The sequence below is a fragment of the Macaca thibetana genome, chromosome 5 (genome assembly GCF_024542745.1).
Source record: "Macaca thibetana thibetana isolate TM-01 chromosome 5, ASM2454274v1, whole genome shotgun sequence".
In the NCBI taxonomy this organism is placed as follows: Eukaryota; Metazoa; Chordata; class Mammalia; order Primates; family Cercopithecidae; genus Macaca; species Macaca thibetana.
In genome coordinates, this window is record NC_065582.1 from 91495327 (window position 1) to 91518102 (window position 22776).

A 22776-nucleotide genomic window follows, 5' to 3' on the forward strand; every position below is an offset into this window, starting at 1 on the left:
TACCAAAAAATCTAACAAAAGATGCACAAGACCTCTAAACTGACAACTACAAAAAATTATTGACCAAAACTAGGAATTACATCAATAAATAGAAGAAGGTATTATGATTATACATTCAATATTTTATGGATGCTAGTTTTTCAAAAATTAACCTTTAAATAAATTCAATGTAATCCCAATTAAAAATATCAGCGGATTGTATGTGTGTGTGAAAATTGACATGCTGGTTTAAAAATTTATATGAAAATTTATATAGAATTTGATCATGAAAGCAATTATGAATAAGAAAATAGCCTAGAGGATTTACATACCAAATATTAAGATTTATATAAAACTACTATAAGTTAGGTAATATGACATTGACATAAAAATAAAGAGACAAATGAGAGAGAAGAGCACAAGTAACAAATAGAGCCATAGATATGTAGGACAATGGAAAGTTGGTCTTATCAATAACCAGTGCTTATTCAGCTGGGTTTCCATATGGGATAAAAAGAATCTTGAGTGCTATCTTATACTACATACAAAATTGATTCCAGATGTATTGTTGATCTAAGAATGAAAAAAAAAAAAATCAAGATTCTAGAAAAGAAGAAGTAGGAGACTATCTTCATGAGGTTGTTAGTCAGATACTTCAAGAGGACATAAAAAATGCTAACTAATAATACAAAGATGATATATTGAATGACATTAAAGAGCATCTATTGATTAAAAGATACCATTAAAATGAATGGAAGAGCATGACACAGAGAAGAGTGAAGATATCTAATTACAGATATCTAGAAATGAATTTAGAAATGAACTTCTAAAAATAGATTTAAAAGAGGCAGATAGTCAATAAAAATGGACAAAGACTTGAACAGGCACATTAAAAAGAAAAGAGGATATGCAAATGACAAGTCAACATATGAAAACGTTCTCAACTTCATTATAAGTGATAAATTAAAACTACAGTGTCTTTGTTAGTCAGTTTGGGCTGCTGTAACAGAATACCAAAGACTGGGTGGATTATAAACAACAGAATTCTTTTTCTCTCACAGTTTTGGAGGCTGGAAATCTGAGATCACTATGCCAGCATGGTTGAGTTCTGGTAAGGGCCCTCTTCTGGGTTGCAGACTGCTGACTTCTTGTTTTCTCACATGTTGAAAAGAAAGCTAGCTAGCCCTCTGGCCTCTTCTTATAAGGGCACTTATCCCATTCCTGAGGGCTCGACCTTCATGATCTAATTACCTCCCAAAGTTACCACCTCCTAGTAACATCAGATTGCAAGAGGTAGGATTTCAACATACGAATTTTGGGTGAAGAACAAACATTCTGCCCATAGCAGTGTTATACTACTTTATTCCCATTAGCATGGCTAAAATGGAGAGAGAGAGAGAGAGAGAGAGAGAGAGAACGAGCCAAATGTTGGAAAAGATGTGGGGAAAAAGGAAACTCTCACATGCTTTACTTGGTAGATTCTGTAAAACTAAATATATGAATAATTTATGACCCAACAGTTACTCTCTTTTGGGTATATAACAAAATGGAATGTGTAGATATGTGCACCAAAAGACATGTGCAATGATGGATAGAAGCACTATTTTTAATAGCTAGAATTGGAAACAACCTAGAAATGGTCATCAGAAGTAGAGTGGATAAAATACATCGTGGTGTATTTATAAAATGGAATGAAGAGGAGAACTGAGCATGAATGTTATATGCAACCACACGGATCCATATTACAAGCATAATGTTGGATGAACGAAACCAGACTCAAGAAGAAATTCTCTATGTGATTCCATTTATCTAAAGTTCAATATTAGGCAATGGTGATCTAATAATAGTATTAGAAGTCAAGTTTCTTGTGGCTCTTGCAGGCTCAGGAGTGCATATGGGGAGTTGTGACTGGGTGTGGGAAGTAAGAGTGTTTTGGAGGACTGGTGACACTTTGTTTTTGATTGGGTGTTGGTTACATAGCAGTGTTCATTTTTTGAAAATTCATTAAATTATAGTTACTTGTGCAATTTTCTATATGTATGTTATGCTTTTAATAAATGTTTACTTGAAGAAATACATGAAGAATAGTTTAAGAAGGTTAAACATGCCTAATAGCAGTACCAAGTAAAAACAGAAGAAAATGGAGAAGAGATGCACAAAATAATCTTAGCTGAGATTGTCCAGAAATAAGCGAAGACCTAAAGTCTCCAGAATTACAAAAAAAAAAAAAAAAAAAGGAAAATAATTCAAGTGTCTGTGTCAAGAATAGATCTAAGTATTATATAACCAATAGACAAAAACAGCTTCCGGGAAGCTAGATAAGAAGCAAAGCAAAATACACAATAAAATATATAATATGCATATTGTAATAAATAGAAAAAATTAAAGCAGAGAAGGAAGCTATCACATGTTAGGTCTGAGGAACAATGTTGAAATATTAAATGGGGCTTCCAGGGAAAACCCTACTGAGTATAAAGGGACATAATATAGGGGTGCAGATACAGGAAAGTGGGTTGATGTAGTGGCGGGGCTTGATGGAAGAAGAGAAAGTGAAACTTCCTTCTACAGGCATTGTGGCTAATTCTCTATAGTTAAACCATAATTCAATTACTAATTACCTGATTGTGAGGTGAATGCCCTGGTGTTATATAAAGACTCTGTACAGCTTTCATAAGTGAAGCATAATGTTGCTTCCACTATCATTCTCTAATTATCTGAAAGAGTGAAATATCAAAGAAACATAACAAGACTGTCAGACAGGAAACAGAAAATGCTTCTCTCTAGTATGTGTGGATAGAGTTTATGCAAATAAACTCAGTGATTAGAAGGACCCAAGCAACACAGTAATATAGATTTTATAAAACTCAAAGTGAAAAATAAATCTGAAGCCATATAAAGTAGAAACTGACATTGTTCAAAAGAAGCATCCTTTGAACTGCATGATACTGGATTGAGTAGAGGACTTTGGTTTCTAGGGAAGATGAATTGTAACCAGAATATTAGCTAAAGAGAAGATGAACACTTGAATGTCTAGAAAAGTGACTTCGTGTTTAGAGTTTAAATTTTGTTTCAAAATTTATTTTGAAAAATTCAAATATTGAAACACTAATTGTTAATATGTTGTATCATTTGCACTCTTCCTCTCTGCCTCTTTATGTGGGTGTCTCTCTCTCTCTCAGTCTCACACACTGATACACACATATTTATAAATTATTATTATTGTTGGAGAATATATTCTTAGGAGATATATCGTGTAACCGTTTGAATCTAGCAGATATCTTTTACACTCAAATACTTTACCATGTATCTCCTAACAATGAAGATAATCTTCCTATATAACCACAAAAAATGATCAAATTCAGGAAATGTTTTATTGTTACAATATTATTATCTAGAATATAGTCTTTATTTTAAATTGTCCTGATGATATTCTACACCCAGAATCATCCATTGAATTTAGTTATCATGTTCCTTTAATATCCTTTAATCTAGAACAATTGCTCAGTCTTTCTTTGTCTTTCAGGGACATCAACCTTTTTGAACCTATTTGGTAGGATTAGTTTCAGTATTCGTTGATTCTCTGTCCTAACGTGTGTGTCTAATCAGAACTACAAAAGTTAACCGGTCGTTATCCTCTCATCCTTCTTTGACAGGGAACAATGTAATGATTTTTTTAAAAATTTCCCATTGTGCTTTGAAAAGGCATTAATCACTCCAGTGGAAAAATATATTTAGTTGCTATTCTATCAAACATATGAATTAAAACACTTTAATAACCTCTTGTGACTGAAACATTTTAAACAATGTGTTTTTCTTCACATAATTAATATATACTATATATTTATAATTTCAGTGAGAATTATAAACCACGGAAAATTAGAATATATTCATTTTGCCTTTCATTTCATTATGAGTTTGAGAAAGAAAACATACAGCTTTTTAAACATGGTATTGATTTTACCTCAGTTATAATTCATATTTCAAACTCATTCATCATAATTTCAATGAAATGACAAATGAATTGTTCTTTAGTTCATATTAATTTTAAACCAATTTTGCATCCATAGAACACAGAATATAAAAATTCTAAGTGGACATTAGGCACTCTTTGCTACAGACAAGTACTTTCAGATACTTTTGTATTCTGAAAGCTACAATTTGAACACGGTTTCAATGCAGATCAAATACACTTAGGACCCATCTTGTATTCATTCCTATTTTCAGGTGAAAAATGCTTTGAATACAAAATAACTGTTTTCATCTCTCTAGTAAGAATGCTAGTCTTTTTTCTTCTCCCACTTGCACATGATTTAAGAGAAAGTAAGTTGTTAATTGGAAAATGTTTTTGCACAGTTATGAACCTCTGATTATGTGCTGTCATCCATTTCACTTTATTTTTTTCACCTAACAGTGTAAGGAGTGTTAAAGTTTAGTTCTTTCATCATTGGCACCTCTTCGTCATGGTTATTTAAGCCATTAATTTTTTCTCTAGGTTTCTTTTAACATCACCCCATTCCTCAAATGCTCTGCAGTTTAAAATTTCATGCTTAAGTTCCAGATTTTTAGTCTTTTCCAAACCCAAGCTGTCTCTTCATATACTTACCATTCTACTTCCACGTATTATTTGCAGCAATGGTGATTTTAACCCTTTATTTTTTGTTGCAAACTGTTAAAAGACAAACTTAGGCACATTAAAATGTTAGAGGTTTTTTTGTTGTTTGTTGTTTGTTTGTTTTGAGCAAACAGTGATTCGGGACTTGGACAGCACCAGACCAGAAGTAGTTCAGAACTCCACCTAGGGAGTGTGAGGTGAAAATTTATATAAGGTGTTCATGGAAGCAAGACAATGAAAATATTTGCTTGGCTAAAGGGGAATGTTCCTAGTTAAATGTCAGTTGGTGGCCTATGCCTAGTTAAGCTTCAGTCTTGTTTCACTGTTTACACTGAGTTGGGTTTGGTTTGATTACATAGGCACTGGAGTTGCCTCAGCATAATGGCCTCCTAATTATTTTTAAGTTTTGGCAATTATGAACAAGATACCTGTAAGCATTCATGTGCAGGATTTTGAGTAGACATAAGTGTTCATTTCATCTGGTTAAATAACAAAGAATGTGATCACTGGATCACATGGAAAGAATATGTTTAGTTTTGTTAAAATACTGACAAAATACTTTCCATAGTGGCTGTGCCATTTTGTATTCCCACCAGCAAGGAACAAGAGTACTTTTGCTTTTCGTCCTCACCACTATTTGGTATTGTCAGTGTTTTGCTCTTTGATCATTCTAATAGGTAGGTAGTGGTATCCCATTGTTGTTTTCATTTGTAATTCCCTAATGACATATGATGTGGAACATCTTTTCATATGCTTATTTGCCATTATATAATCTTCTTTGGCAAGGTATCTATTCAGGTATTTTACTCATTTTTTTTTTTTTTTTTTTTTGATGGAGTCTTGCTCTGTCACCCAGGCTGGAGTGCAGTGGTGTGATCTCGGCTCACTGCAAGCTCCAACTCCTGGGGTCATGCCATTCTCCTGCCTCAGCCTCCCCAGTAGCTGGGACCACAGTCGCCCGCCACCACACCTGGCTAATTTTTTGTATTTTTTAGTAGAGACAGAGTTTCACCATGTTAGCCAGGATGGTCCCGATCTCCTGACCTTGTGATCCACCCGCCTCGGCCTCCCAAAGTGCTAGGATTACAGGTGTGAACCACCGTGCCTGGCCCTGTCTTTTATTTTGTTATTGTTTAGTTTTAAGACTTCTTCATATATTTTGTATAACATTCCTTTGTCAGTAATATGGTTTGGCTCTGTGTTCCTACCCAAATCTCCTGATGAATTATGATCTTCTGTATTGGAGGAGGGGCTTGGTGCTTGGTGCTTGGTGGGAGGTAATTGAATCACAGGGAAAGGTTTCCCCCTTGCTGTCCTCATGATAGTGAGTGAATTCTCATCTGGTTTTTCAAAAGTGTGTGGCACTTTCCCTCTTTGCTCTCTCTCTCTCTTCCCTACCTGCTGGCCATGTGAAAATGTGCTTGCTTCCCTTTTACTTTCCACCACGATTGCAAGTTTCCTGAGGCCTCCCAGCCATGCTTCCTGTACAGCCTGTGGAACTCTGTGCCAGTTAAACCTCTTTTCTGTATAAATTACCCAGTCTCGGGTAGTTCTTTATAGCAATGTGAGAACAGACTAATATAATTAAATATGTCTTTTACAAATATTTTCTTAGTGTCTGTAGCTAGTCTTCTCATTTTCTTGACAGTGTCTTTTGCAGAACAAAAGTTTTTAATTTTAGTGAAATACAGTTTGCTTTTTCATGGACCATGCCTTTGGTATTGTTGTATGTAAAATGTTGACATGGGAAACATTTCCTTGTTCCCCTTGCAGGGTGTGCAACAGGGGGAGTGGCTCACTTCTTCAGTGCCCCACTGCTCAAACCTCTGGGAGGAGAATGTAGATGGGCAGTTTGTGGGGCTCCATCTGCATGGCAGTGTCTAGGGGGGAATGCTTAAAGCTCCTGAAGCCTCAGTGGGCGTGTGTTACAGTGTGCCCTTTCTGTTTAGCCATCCATACGTGGCTTGTGTCATTAAGCTCAATTAGACCCTCTGCCTCATTGCAAGGACAGAGGGCTTTCTGTATCCTGGGCTTCTTGCCTTGATGTACTGGAAGAATTATATCACATGTGAGCTTGGAGAATGAATGTAAGGTTTTATTGTGTGGAAGTAGTTCTCAGCAGATGGGAGAGCCAGAAGAGGGTGTAGCGTGAAGGTGGTTTTCCCCCAGAGTCAGGCTGCTCAGCAGCCGGGCTCTCCTCTGACTGCCCCGGCAAACTCCATGTTGTTCCATTGGTGGATGGCCTGCCAACATCTGCTGATGTCTGCTGGTGTGTTCTTCCACTGGTGTGTTCCTCTTGACATCCAGCTGCTTGTGTCTCCGCCCACTAGGGTCTCGGGGTTTTTATAGGCACAGGATGGAGGCATGGTGGGCCAGGGTGGTCTTGGGAAATGCAACATTTGGGCACAAAAACAAATGCCTGTCCTTACCTAGGTCTGTGGGTGGAGCCCTACCCATGGGCCCTGCCCTTCTCTTCCCAGCCCTTCCCTGCCCCACTCCTATATCAATGTCGTTGCCAAGTACAAGGTCATCTAGATTTTCTTTTGTGTTATCTCCTAGGAGTGTTCTGTTTTTGCATTTTACACTGAGGTCTGTGATCTCTTTTGAGCTAATTTTTGTGAAGGTTGTAAGATCTGTGTCCAAATATTTTTTTTTCTATCGATCTGTTTGTTTCTTTTTTCCACCAATAAAATACTGTCTTGATAACTGCAGCTTTATAGTAAGACTTGAAGTGCTGTAGTAGGCATTTTTTCTATAGTAAACAGTAGGCGTGTTTTAGAACCAAATATACCAGCTTTATATGTTTGTCACAGCATTCTATTTTTTCTATATTAGGCATAATTTCTACAACATCATCAGGAATTCTTTCTAGACATTTTGAAAGACTTCACTGACTTTCTTATTATATAAAACAGCAATATAAATATCATCTCAGATACTTCTTTGTATATAGTCAGGATATATTCCTAAGACAAAATTCTAAGCATGATATTCCTTTGTATTTTCTTTTAGTTACTCTAATATTCCAGATTTTTAGACATTTAAACATGTAACTTTGCATGGGCACATAACATGAAGATATACTATATATTTATTTTTACAAATGCAAAACTGATTATTCCAGTACTGGCAAATTTTGAATCCCTTTTCTGTTGATTAAAATGCCAGCTTATACACTAAATGTCTATTTTAAGCCTGGCAAGCTTCTTTTTCATTAAAGTTACCACCTGTTTTTAAGCTTAAGCCATGTTGTTTTAAATACTATATATTTATATTGTTTTATAATGTATGGTACTATCTCAGTTTTCTAAATCTTTCTAAGAACGATCTTCAATTTAGTCTCCTTCAGATCTAGGAGCCTTTGGGGAAGAGTATAGGGAGAATGGCTGCAGGGAATAACTTAGGAAGAGTTTCATTTCTTTCCTGTGCTCTACATAAAGCCTGATCCCTCTACCTCTCTTCTACTTCTGTAGTGCCCAAATTCAGACATCCTAGTGTCTCCTTTTGGTCTGATTCCTATGTCTGAAACAAAGTTGACTATGCTTACTTCTAAGTTGGTGCTGAGCATGGTGCCGGGACTGAAACCTGGGACCTCTCAATACTGCTCGGACTCCAGTATACTATTCTCAATGATACCACACTAATTCCTCATTTTTAGAGAATGGCAAACTTTCAACTTCCTGAAGTCAATATTTTTTCTTGGAAGTTATTTGGGGATGGGAAACAGAAGGCCTGAATTCACTCTCTTACCCTCCCTTCAGTCCATTGCTGTCCCTGTTATGTCAAGCAGTAATTCTTTGAAAATTTCAGGAGATTAGTATCCTATTGTCACAGGATCTTTGAAGTCTTGCTTTTCTGACCTGAGACCTCTGGCTGGTGGTGCCTTTGCCTGAGCTTTTCTCAGGCTTGCTGGGCTGGTTCTGCCCACTCAGCCTGGCAGGCTGTGCTCAGCTCACTCTACTGGCCTGGATCCCATGCCTGCCAAGGAAGAGTCAGGCATGGAGCAGTGAAGGATGTGTGAGCAAGTGTGGGCTCCAGATTCTGTGCAGTCAGACATGCTGGCTGCTGTAGCGGGGTGGGCAGCTCCAGTGCCAACATGGCTGTCAGCTCTCTGTGAGGCTGCAGCTGGATCAGGTGTACACAAGCAGCTTTCCCTGCTGGCTCCAGGACATGCAGTGGCACCTGGAAGCTTGGAGATGCCAGGTACTGCAGGACTCCAACGAGGGAGTTACAGCTCTGACTCAGGGATCTCCCAAGTCTGGGACCCCTGAAGGGTCGCAGCTCTTCTCTCCTCTTTGTCCACAAGGTGGTGAGCAAGTGCACGTTTCAGCCCTGTTTGTGTTCTAGCTCTCTTAACTCCACCATTTAGTGGGTCCTGAGTTCTTGCTCTGTGACCAGGAAGAATGAGGTACACAGACAAGTAGAGGATGAACAAGATGAAGGGAAGTTTTATTGAGCAATAGAACAGTTTGCGGGAGACCCACAGGGGGTAGCTCCTTTCCACAGCAGAGGGTTCTGATGAGTGTTCAGCTCCAATAGCAGAGAGAAGACCCTGGATTGGGAAGCTCCTCTCTGCAGGCAGGTCATCCCATTGTCTTCCCAGCTCTCAGCGGAGAGGAGACCCTGGAGTGGGTTTCTTCTCTCTACAGCTGGTAGTCCCAGTGACTCTGCAGGTCTCTGAAGCTCTCAGCAGATAGGAGGCCCTAGAGTGGGTAGCTCCTCTCCACTGTTGGTCATCTTGACATCTCCTTCTATCAACAGTAAGGGTTGCTCTTCTCTGCAGTTGGTTGTCCAGTTATCTGCTCATGTCTGGCTGAGTCTGGGGCTTTTATGGGCCTCAGAGGGAAGGCATTACATGCCAATTTGTCTATGGGCAGCCATGGGCAGGCCCAGAAAAGGCACCACAAGTTCCCACTCTGGTTTGTGGGACTGGCAGCCTGACCCAGCCTTCAGGCTATTCCTGGCCTAAAAAAGGTGAGGCCTCTGTGGAGACCTGCCCCATTCCACCCAGGAATCTGTCTGCCTCCAGCTGTCCTTCATGGTGCCCAGGCTCCACCTGACTTTGCTCCAAAATTGGAGAAGGTGCAGAGAGCAGGGAGAAGCCAGGCAGCAGGAGCAGGCCTTCTGAGCCTGTGAGGGCATGAGGGTCTTCCTGGGTCCCCAAGTGTGTAGGGATGTGTAAGTCTGCAGCCAGGGTTTGGGCAGCTACAGCTGCAGCTGTGCCTAGAGGTGGTGGGGCTCTTGCCTGCTCTATGGAGTGGGAGACCTGGCTCTGCAGCTGCAGTTTGGGTAGCTGCAGTGGCACCCAGGGAGCTTCTGCCTCAACTTAGTGGGGGTAGGGCTCCCACTTGTCCCCAGCTCCTACAGGCTCCATGGAGTGTGCAGCCCTGGCCGCACCTCCCTGCTGCAGCCTGTCTGATGGCAGTCTCAGGCTGTCTGCAGCAGCTGCTGCCATCACTATCTCTGTTCTTCAACTTTAACACATGATTTTCTCTAATTGTATGTTTTATTAGTAGTTTCCATGGGAATTTGAGTAGGAAGAATTCTTGATGGCAGTAAGAGAGAAAAACAATATCAGATGGAGAGTCTCTTAATTCCACTACATTTTATTCATAATTTATATATATCTGGATTTGTCTTATAATCCTTCGCAACTCTTGGAATAAATCACTCCTTTTCACTTATTCTGATACCTCCATATATACTCTAGATCTTATTTCCTTCTGTATTTTCTGGCACATTTCACTATCAGTTATTTCTCTCTCAAGTACGAGGCAATCCCTGTTGTCTTTTAGTTTCTAATATTTTCTGTTAACAAAAGAAAAATAAAATTGTAAGAAAGATCTCTATTTCCTATTTTTGAAACTAAATGCCTTAAAATGAAGTTTGTTGCTATTCTACCTCCTCCCTTCCCCTCCCCTCACCTCGCCTTCCCTCCCCTCCCCTCCTCTTCCCTCTCCTCCCCTCCTCTTCCCTCCCCTCCCCTCCCCTCCCTTCTCCTCTCCTCTCCTCTCCTCTCCTTTTCCCTTCACTTCTCAATATTCTCCAGTATGGATTATATGCATTTTAATTTACCTCAACTAAACTAATTAATATCCATTTCTCTTAATATAATGGGCATATTTCTGTCCACTTCACTTTTCAGTAGTACTGAAATCTTAAAACCAGACATATACATTCACTTCTCTTGGCTCTCCTAACATACCACTCTCTGATGTTCTGATCTCTTTTATAGGCTCCTACCCCATATCTGGCTATGAATTTGAGAGTTCATAAAGTCTTGAACCTGGATCTTTTTCTCATTCTATAATCTCTCAGTAGTCTATTTGTAGATAACCCACACATTTTCATTTTTTACCCATACTTCCCCCTCTGAACATTGGTCTATAGTGTCTTTCCTGCCTCCAGAAGGTAATTCTAACCTGAAAAACATCTTGATGAGTAACTCTTACTTAAAAATATGTATATAAATAAATATTAATAATTCCTTTTGAAATTAGTAGTACACAATTATTTTAGTAAATAAGTTCATGTAGGATATTTAATATTTATACAATAAAAACATTAATGTAAAATACAATAATAAGTGATTTTACAAAAGCAATAATCTCTTACCAACTTTGTAATAAACTTTAATGGCCTCTCATTACTTTTGTCATCACCAGAATCCTTAACATGCCCTACACAGGTCTATGGCATCATCCCTCATGAGGCCTACCTTGCTCCGTGCCACTCTAGGCTTATTAGCGTTCTTTCAGTTACTACAACATGCTACAGGATCTTTGCCTGTGTTGATCTCTGAGTCTGGAGTGCCTCCCCAACCCTATTCCCCACCATTGCCTGATTAAGTCCTGTCTTTACTTCAGATTTCAATTCAATTGTCATGTCCTTATTGAACCCTCTGATCTCCTTTACTTGGTCCATTCTTCTTATTTTGTCTCCATGTACCTCTTCTTGGGAGTTCTTATCAATGTTTGATTTTATATGCATTTTATGATTATCTCATTATTGGTAATAGATTTTATGAAACCTGGGATTATGTATTTTTGGCTGACAATTTTATTATTGGATTTCTGTACAGTGCCTGATATAGGCACTTGATGTTCACTCATGAAATAAATAAAAGGAGGAGGGAATAAGTGGAAGTTTCCCAATTTTCCTTCTATAAATCATGAAATATTTTGGATTATGACTAAAGCTTGGGGGTAATTTTATGAATGTTCATTTTTTCTTTTGTATTATTTTTCTAAGCGATTTGACTTATATGTATATTTCTCTTTAGTTCCATAGTTATTCGATAGGCTCTTTTTAGATTTTTTAATGATTGAGGGACTACCTCACAAACTTTCTTCAGTTCCAATTTTATATTTTTTCTGAAACTTAATTTTGTTCATATTATAAATAAGTATTGGTGACTTTTTACAATATAGCTTCAAATTAATGCTACTTTCCTTTAGGATATGTTGTTTGCATTGGAATTGTGTTTCTGTTTGTTTATGCTTTTAAAAGAAGGCGTCTGTGCAAAACCAAAACTTCCCAACAGTAGGACATGTGGATTGCCCTGGCTCTGTGCTCTCACCCTGATCATGGAAATACTATTCCTTTTAATTTTATCCTAATGATATGCTAAAATAATCTACCCCAATGAACTTTTAATGTCTTTACAGACTGTTGGACTGAGGGCAAATTCTAACTGCCCTATTTACCACTGCCCTAATTATAAGAATAAAAGTTTATTTTTAATTAATTTGATGTAAATATTTACTCATTGGGAGACATTACACAAGATGATGATGAGGAGGAGGATAATAGTAATAGACACATATGGTTTTGATAGGCCATGCTTGATATGCTTTATACATTATTAACTCATGTAATCCTCATAAAAATATCTTATTATTTTAGCATCTTCTCTTTCCAAGTGTAAAGACCAAAGCACCTAGCAGGGTACGGTGTTGCATACCTGTAGTCCCAGCTGCTTGAGTGGCAGAGGTGGGAGAATCCCGGGCTTGAGCCTAAGAGACTGAGGCTGCAGTGAGCTGAGATTGAGCCACTGCACTCCAGCTTGGGCAACAGAGTGAGACCCTGTCTCAAGAAAAACAACAACAGCTACAAAACCAAAGCACAGAGATAGTAAGTTGCTTAAGAACACATAGAAAGCAGATAGCAGGAGTAGGGTTTCAACCAATGAAAGGCTCATGCTTTTGACCACTAAGCTATATTGCCTTTTTAAGATAAAGGACTACTTTCCATACTTTAACTCAATTATTATAACCCCTAAACCTACATAAAATAGATCGCTTTGACTCCATTTGAAAAGTGATGAAACCTAAGTTCAGAAAGGGGAGGTAACATTTTGAAGTCCACAGACATTGAAAATGTCTGAGTCAAAAATTTCTATGAATTATCTTTCCACATGAAGCTGACTTTAAACCTGTAACCCTCATTCTATTACATGAAGACAGGCAATGAAAAACTGTAAATCTAAGAATGCAATATTCTCAACTTGTACCTACTAAATATGCATCTCAATTTCTAACTTTTTAATATATCCTATTATATGACATTCTTGTGGAGGAGAAGATTTAAAAAAGAGGATCATTGATAATAGCTATGTTAGGACTAATACATATCACATAAGAGGCACTCAAATAAATGACTATTCCATTAATTTCATTCTTCAATCAGCTCCTTTTTGCAAGAAATTTGGTGGACAGTCCTCAGAGCAATGGAAATAAGAGTTTGTTTTAGTTTTAAAAGTTCCTTTGAATTTTTGTCTTTCTTAATGTTTTCATTGGTATGTTGAATGGTGAATGTAAATTGACTTTATCTTGTTACTGCATGTTAATAGTTGGAAAATAGGCAGATAATATGCATTTAACAAACATTTGTTGAAAGAATAAATGCTGAGAGAAGACACATCTGGAAAGTCAATATCTGCTTTCATTGGAAGCAAGATTTATTTTGGGAATAAAAATTATTTGATATTAATACATGTAAAAATGTACATATTGCTTTTTTTAAAAGAAATTTTAGATTTCATCAAAGGTTTTTGCCTCTACCAAATATATATGACTTTTAGAAGAATATTAAACATGCATTAAGTTCATGACTTATAACTTTTATATATTTTATTTTATTTTTTACTTTTGGATATTTTAAATTATACTTATGTATGTTAGCCCTAGGAATCCAAACATGTAAGATATCAATAAATGGTGTTGGTAAGTTATTATATGTTAATGAGTTCATTATTGATTAATGTAAAATAATACTTCAAAGTTTATGAATGATACAATTAAAATATGCTATTCTTTTTTTTAATGTCCACAGCTCAGTCCGTTTTTAAGGCATACTGTTCTGAAGAGAACATTTAATGTAACTCTGCCAAATTCTTTCTTCATCGATAGAGAAAACACTTCTACTTTAGAACAAAAAGCCAAACAAAAACACCAAGGAGGCAAAATAGAATCTTCTAAATGGTGAGTGTATCAGTTCGTTCTCTCACTGATATAAAGAAATGCACAAGACTGGATAATTTATAAAGGAAAGAGGTTTAATTGACTCATTTTCACATGACTAGGGAGGTCTCAGGAAACTTACAATCATGGTGGAAGGCAAATGAGAAGCAAGTACCTTCTTCACAAGGTGGCAGAAAAGAGAAGGAAGAGGAACTGCCAAACACTTATAAAACCATCAGATCTCATGAGAACTAAGTCACTATCAAAAGAACAGCATGGGGGAAACCACCCCCATGATCCAATTACCTCCCATCAGATCCCTCCTTTGACATGTGGGGATTATAGTTTGAGATGAGTTTGGGTGGGGACACAGAGCCAAACCATATTATTCTGCCCCTGGGACCCTCCCAAATCTTATGTCTTTTTACATTGCAAAACAAATCTTGCCTTCCCAAACTCTTACTTCAGCATTAGCTCAAAAGCCCATAGTCCAATGTCTATCTGAGACAAGGCAAGTCCCTACCACCTACGAGCTTGTAAAATCAAAAGCAAGTTAGTTACTAAGATACAGTATGGGGACAGGCACTGGATAAATGCTCCCATTTCAAATGGGAGAAATTGGCCAAAACCAAGGGGCTATAGGCCCCATGCAAGTCTGAAAGCCAACAGGGCAGTGATTAAATCCTAAAGCTCCAAAATAATCTCCTTTGACTCCATGTCTCACATCCAGGGCATGCTGATGCAATGGGGAGGGGACTCCCACAGCCTTGGGCAGCTCCTTTACTGACTGGTGTTGAGTGCCTGCAGCTTTTCTAGCTGCAGAGTGCAAGCTGTCAGTAGACCTACTATTCTGGGGTCCGGAGAAGGTGGCTTTCTTCTCACAGCTCCACTAGGAAATGCACCAGTGGGGACTCTTTGAGGGGCCTCCAATCCCACATTTCCCTTCCACACTGCTCTAGCAGAGATTCTCTAAAAGGGCTCTGACCCTGTGAAAGAATTCTGCCTGGACATCCAGGCATTTCCATACATCCTCTGAAATCTAGGCAGAGGTTCCCAAACTGCAATTCTTGACTTGTGTGCACCCTCAGGCCAAACACTACATGTAAACCACCAAATCTTGGAGCTTGCACCCTCTGAAGCAACAGTTTGGACCATACCTTGCCCCTTTTAGCCACGGCTGGAGCTGAAGCAGTGGGACACAGGACACCATATCCTGAGGCTGGACACAGCAGTGGAAACCCTGGTCCCAGCCCACAGAACCATTTTTTCCCTCCTAGGCCTCCAGGCCTGTGATGGCAGGGGCTGCCACCAAGGTCTCTTGATGTGCCCTGGAGACATTTTCCCAATTTTGTTGGCAATTAACATTTGGCTCCTTATTACTTATGCATATCTCTGCAGCTGGCTTTAATTTCTCCCCAGAAAATAGATTTTTCTTTTCTACCACATGGTAAGGCTGCAAATTTTTCAAACTTTTATGCTCCACTTCCCTTTTAAATATAAGTTACAATTTTAGATCATCTCTCTCAAGTTCAATGTTCCACAGATTTCCACGGCATGAGGAAAATTCTGCCAGTCACTTTGCTAAAGCACAGCAAGAGTGATCTTTACTCCAGTTCCCAATAAGTTCCTCATCTCCTTCTGAGACCACCTCAGCCTGAACTTCATTGTCCACATCACTATCAGCATTTTGGTGAAAACCATTTAACAAGTTTCTAGGAAGTTCCAAACTTTTTCTCATCTTACTGTCTTCTTCTGAACCCTCCAAACTGTTCCAACCTCTGCCTGTTACCCAGTTCCAAAGTTGCTTCCACATTTTCAGGTTATCTTTATAGCAGTACCCCACTTCTTGTACCAATTTACTGTCCAGTCTCATACTGCTATAAAGAAGTACCCGAGACTGGGTAATTTATAAAGGAAAGAGTTTTAACTGATTCACAGTTCAGCATGGCTGGGAAGGCCTCAGGAAACTTACAATCATGGTGAAAGGCAAAGGAGAAGCAAGTACCTTCTTCACAATGTGGCAGAAAAGACAGAGGGAAGAGGAACTGCCAACACTTATCAAACCATCAGATCTCATGAGAACTCAGTCACTATCATGAGAACAGCATGGGAGAAACTGCACCCATCATCCAATCAACTCCCACCAGGTCTCTCCGTTGATACATGGGGATTTCAATTTGAGATGAGATTTGGGTGGGAATACAGAGTCAAACCATGTCAGTGAGTACACCTGTCCTCCCCGAGTTATATGGTTACTACATTTTTACAATCCATAAATTAACTGCCATAAACAATCTCTTGGTCAGGATATATTTTTCTGTCCTCAAAGCAATATATTTGTATCCCTGTTCTAGAAACTGGTTGTGTTTATGGCCCCAAGGTGTAATTAACAGATTATAATAGAAGACAATCTGCATTATTCTAGAGATAAGTGCTAATCTGGTCAGGAATAGCCAGTACATGATCTTTACATTTTTATAAAGTCTGTTTTTCATTTGCCTTTAATAACAACATAAAATAGTTGCCTTAATCAGGTGAGTTGCTTTTTAATTAACCTATCTTTTTAATACAAATAAATTTTTGTAATGTTATGCTTTAGTCAGTTGTTGTAGGATTATATCTTATTTTAGCATGTAGACTTTTTTGGTCAAATTGCATTATGAAGCAGTTTTGAATTAAAAGTTGGTATGCTTAATAGAGACGGGGTTTCACCGTGTTAGCCAGGATGGTCTCAATTTCCTGACCTTGTGATCTGCCTGCCTCAGCCTCCCAAAGTGCTGGGATTACAGGCGTGAGCCACTGCACCCGGTCTACTTAGGTTATTTTTATTTTGATTTACCCACATATTTAACTCTTTCATTGTTCTTTCCTTCTCTCATTTCTGTGCTTCTCTTTAGATCATTAGTCTTCTGTCTAATGAACTCCTTTAAATATGTATGTTTGCACAGGTTTGCTGTTGATGAGTTTTCTCAGTTGTTTGGCTGAAAACATCTTTATTTAATTTCCCTTTTTGAAGGATATTTTTGCTGAATAAACAAGTACAGTTTGGCATATTTTCTTTGAGCATTTACAAAATGTCATTCTATTGTTTTCTGCCCTCCATAGTTTCTAATGAAGTGTCTTTCCTTTGAAGATAATGTCTTTTATTTATCTGACTGCTTTTACAACATTTTTATGCATTTAAAAAAAGGTCAGTTTTACTCTAATGCTTTTAGATTTTCCTACCTCATGCTCCAGTTCTCCTTGGTGTTTGTTAATGCTCTGGATTGTGTGGGTTGATGTCTTTCTATTGGCTCTGAAAGTTTCTCACCTATTATCTTTTCAAATATTGCTTCTTTAACATTTCTCTCTTCTCTTGTTATACAAATACAATTACAGATATTAAATTGTCTCATGTGTCTTGTATGCTCTTTTGTATATTATAGATTCTCTTTAGTTTTTGAACTTCAGTCTGTATATTTTATAATGATCTCTCCTTAGTTCAAAAATCCTCTCTTTAACTGTTTAAGCACATCTATTGCATTCTTAATTTAAATGTTAACATTTTCAGTTCTGTAATTTCCATTAGGTTATTATTTATAAATTCCAGTTGCATAGTGAGATTCTTGATCTTGCTAACAATTTTGTTCAGCATTTTATTCTTTGTTATTTTAAAATCTATGATGGATATCTCCAACTCTAATTCACCTTTGTATCTGCTTATATTATGTTTTAGTTTTCTGTTTTTTGATTCTGACTTCTGACATGCCTAGTAAGTTTGATCACATGTAGAATATTGCTAATGAAAAATTATAGATATAATTTGATGTTTTGTCTCATATTTTCTTCCTTCAGGGAGGATTTCCTTTAGATTTTTCTCAGGTACCTTAAATATGGGGCAGACCTGCTTTTCCATTGTGGGGTTGTGCTTGTCCGGAGCTGAGTTTCACATTTTTGTTAAGAGTTGATATAATTCTTGTTACCTATGTTTTTGGAGTATAACCTTCTTTTATTCTATTTATAATAAGAAGTCAGGGATATTAACTAGAGTCCCTTCTCCAATTTTTTCTTCTTCAATCCTGGGAAACTGCCAAATACCCTGTTTTGCTGCCCATACCTTTAGCTGCTACTCTTGACTCCATTTGATATCCTGTTAGCCCTATACCAGATAAAATTTAGCAAACGTCTTAAGGAGGAACATGACACGATGCTAAAATTCCCTTATTCTTCTCCCTTTTTCTTTGTAATTTAGTTTCTTGACATCCTGCTTTCTTAAACTACAAGTTTTATCTTGAGACATCCCAATAAGGCCAAAGTCTTAGCTTAGGTTTTTATCTGCCTTGTGGCTGTCTTCTTGGTCTTTTGGCCTTGTGCTATTTAGAAACTAAAAGATTCCTCAAGAGAAATGTAAGGCTCACCTCAGTATTACGCCTGCCTCACTATTCTCACCAAATTTCTGGCCCCTCAAAACCTGATTGTCTGTATAGTTTTCCATTCAGTTAAATAGGTTTAAACAGAAATAAATTCTATAGATTTTATGTATTGCATGGCCTGCAACAAGTTATTCTTTGCCATGTCTGAATTTCTTTACCAGTTTGTCAAGCTCCTTTCCTTTCATCTCTCAATTTATGAAATCCTATATCTTCAATGAATAGTTACAATTAAAAAAGAATATATCCTAGATATGAGGTATCCTGCCATGTAACTATTTGCTCATAATTCTATAAAAAGCACACACCATTTTTAAGGAAATATATTTATTTATTAAACTTACTTGCAGATTTATCTTTTGAGAATTACCATTGTCACATTAGAAACTAAGAATATGTTAAGGTTGTATGTTTCATTATTTAACTATTTTTTCATGGTGTCACACAAAAATAAGCCCTTAGAAATGTTTTAGTATTCCAGGCATGCTCACTCACATTCCAAGCCCTCTGTTAAATAAGCCTTCAGCAGGCAAAGCCAGACTAGCCCCCTGTCTAACTTTGCCATTACAGATGGGCACAAAGTCCCTATTCTATCCTTTCTGTTTCTACACTCTCATATTATTACCACTGAAGACCCTCAAAAAGCTACCAGAGTTGCATTCAGAATTATTCTGCATTTCAGTAAATATGATGTCATTTGGAGTCTCCCTACTTTAATTAACTTTAATTAAAAACAATTTTATTCTACAATGAGAGAGAAGTTTAATGCTTGGCTGAGCTACTACACTAACTCTAAAGAAAATGAGTGAGTTAACATGTTCAAATAGCTGTTATCAGCTCTAATTATGTTTGCATGAAGGAAGAACAAGCTAGATAACAGAAGAGTGTTGGATGATTGAAAATGGGGAAAGAGTAACCATATGAATAAAAAAAAATGTAGTAAAAGTGATACAGCCAGAAAAAATTCTCTGCAATTCACAGGTTTGCCCTTGGGTTAAGCCTCATTTTCTTCAACTGTTCCTAGCCATAATGGACATCAACATAAAATATTTTCATATAGGTAGTCTCACATACGTGAAGCTTAGTGAAAAAATGGTATTTCTGCTAAGGTAATATCTAGTAGAGCCTCTAATGTGTTACAAGTTTATTTTATAACTAAATTTGTTGTAAAAGATTTTTATTCTCAAAATGCTTGTCAGTGGAGAAAATAGTGTAATAAATTATATTGTGAAAGTTTTAACAGCTTATTTGATTTCTATTTCTTTTTTGCTCTGTCAGTAACATTTTATCTTATTAGACTCACTATTATCATGATGTAATGTCTAAACAATTGAAGAATATATACTTCTATATATGCCTTTAACTACTCAAATCTTCAGCAGAGTCAAAAGGACAATAAATACAGAAGCCAGAATTATGTCATAATTCTGACATTAATTTGGTTAAAAAAAAGAGTATTTTGTGAAATTTTATATCTTTTTTATTGGAAGTACCTTAACTAGAGAAGCCATCTGAAAGAATATTATGACTTAGGTGGAGAAGTACAATAGAGATACCACTTACTGAAATAGCTTTTCTTTTCCCACAGATATATCCAAAGGTAATATCTATTAATATAAAGGTAAGCTGATACTTCTCTCACAAAGGAGTACTTCCATGTTGATGATGTCCTCCATCAGCTGCTCACAGGAACATAATTGCTCTTCTAACATCTAGAGATAGAAAAATCTGTTCTTACATGATATTTGTTTTTTTTTTCAGAAAAATTTTCCTATTACAAAAGCAGTATATATATTCATTGCATTCTTTCTAAGCATATACTACTGATGCATCCATATAAAATATAATGCTGAATAAAGACATCTGATGAAAAGCCTTTCTTTTTTACTTTAGAGTCTCATTCTCTAACCAGAGAATGCAATTACTTTCCAAATACCAGGCATGCTGAAACAAAGTGAACGATGTTGTTATGCATATGTGGTATTCCCTTGACTTATTTTCTTACTCTTCATTTCTCTGAAATGCTAAAAGTAGAATATAAAAATCATAAAAGGAATATTCAGTATGTTTTACTTTGTATAACTTTTATGTGCAAATAGGAAAGCAAAGAAAAAAATGATTAAACTGTGGCAATATACTGAATTATCTTCAATAGCCTACATAGTTGGGGAAGATGGGTAAATTTAAATATCACATCCCAAAACTTTTGGCATTAATGCTATTACATTAATAGCAATGTTAGTAAATGTTAGTAAATGCCATTTACTAACATGTCATTTACTAACATGGTCTAGTAAAACAAATTAGTTGGAGATAAGGATTTATCAATAGTATTTAATGTTTCTAGAGGAGCATATCCTCTTTGAAATTTTAACAAATGCTATGGAAACCTCATTGATGAAAGTGGATTTATGCAAGCAATCTAAAATTAACATAATTCTAAAAGATTCAAGTGCTCCTGAAATTTTCAATGTATTCTGATTTAAGAAAACTGTATCTAAAATATCTCCATTAATGTGCCTAAAATCAATCATTCAAGATTGGAACAATAAACCCCTCCCCCCCAAATGGCCAATAAATACTTGTTCTTCCATTGAATTGGATGAATTGAATTGAATTGAATTGGGAAAACAGCACAGAACTGGTGGTTGATGGAGAGGAGACTTTGAGCTCATCTCCTAGTTACATAACCCTAAACTAACTAGTTAATCACCTAGTTCTTTGTTCTATAGCTCCAAAATGAAGCAGTTGGTATATTAGACCAGTAGATGTCAAACATAGAGGATGTTTCACAATTACCAAGTGAGGTGGTAGAATAACACAGTTTTCCAACATCTAACAACTCTCCACCTAGTATTGCCTGTACTCTGAAGTAGGTCCTGAAGCCTGTATTTTTCTATAGATTTTTATGTGATGTAGTTAAGCTCTAGGTACATGATCTCCAAGGTTTCTATCATCCCTATAGTATTTATTTTGGAAATTACCTTTTTATGTGTCATATAAACCATGCAAAATATAGTTCTTGTTGCAGAAAACTCAGACAAACAAGAGTATTTGACGTGCATTACATGTGTTGCAACACCCTTGCATGTATTCTTTAAAAACAAACAAACAAACAAACAAAAAAACCTTATGGGATGATTTTTACTTTCTTATTTTTAATTCTTTTCGTCTATAATATATTACATAATATGCAAAACCTGTTCATGAAAAAAGAAAAGAAAAATGAAAATTCAGAACGTGGGAGAGAATTGCCAGTCAACTTTTAAGACAATGTTTTAATTATTCAGTAGAATAATTCTTATGTCTATAATCTTCTTACATATTAACATTTTCTAAACCAGAACTAGCAAAAATACATAAATTTTCATACTACTGTTATAACAAAATAATATAAACTTCTTGTCACCTAAAAACAAAGTTGAGAATTCAATATGTGAACATTGCATGGGAAGCATAATTATTTTGAAATTTTTGGGAGAGTAAATAATCTTGTTTTTAAAATGATAGCCTTTCTGTAATATTAAATTAATAATTTTAAGAGAACTACAGAAGAGATAAGCAGAAAAAATGCAATAGTAAAATAGAAAAGGCATTATATTTATGTATATATATATATACACACACATATTTATCTCTTTGGAAAGATGAGTAAAAATATAAATAAAATCAAACAACATGAAAGACTATGAAAACATTATATATTATTTAAAATATGAATAAGATAGAGGGTCTTAGACTATTAATCTTTCTCTGGAACAAACTTACCACAAGAAGCAAGAAATTGTTGAAAGAAATCTGCCTGGAGTCAGTAAAGCTTTCAAAAGACATTTCCTCTGTGAAAAAAGAGCAAACAATTCTGAAGTTGGAACATGTTGACGCAAAGAAAACTCAGCTAATTGAACTAAAAGTGACATTATTGATAACAGGGAAATTTAACAATTTATAAAATACAATCGATGATGTAGCAGTTCAGCTTTAATAACACAGAATTCACAGGGAAACAAGTAATAAAAATAATGATTAAGTTGGGATGGTTAGGAGATCCCAGATATGCCCCATTTTGCATTCCTAATCATGTCCGTGTAGACTAGTCACTGGCAATTAACTTTTGTAAAACTGGAAGATTTCCCCTTTTTCAAAGGCTTGGAACCAGAGATCCCAAGGGAGATAATGATTTACCCATTCTCTGAGAATGTATTCTGCAGAACACAGTGATTGCTTCAAATTAGAAAGGTTGAAAGGGATGGCTAATTTCCATAACTTTGACAAAAATGTTTGTAAAAATACTGAACAGCTGCCTTCTTCAGCTCAA

General features: G+C 36.5%; 1 protein-coding gene across 1 annotated transcript in view; it reads left to right on the forward strand.

The window, feature by feature from the left end:
* STPG2 (sperm tail PG-rich repeat containing 2) overlaps window positions 1-20481 on the forward strand; it is a 671851-nt gene extending 651370 nt beyond the window's left edge. Inside the window, exons 13-14 of the mRNA XM_050791352.1 lie at window positions 13925-14073; window positions 20050-20481. Coding sequence (XP_050647309.1) covers window positions 13925-14073; window position 20050 — 150 coding nt within the window. The 3' untranslated portion in view covers window positions 20051-20481. The remainder of the gene's footprint in view (window positions 1-13924; window positions 14074-20049) is intronic.
* The last annotated feature ends 2295 nt before the right edge of the window (window positions 20482-22776 follow it).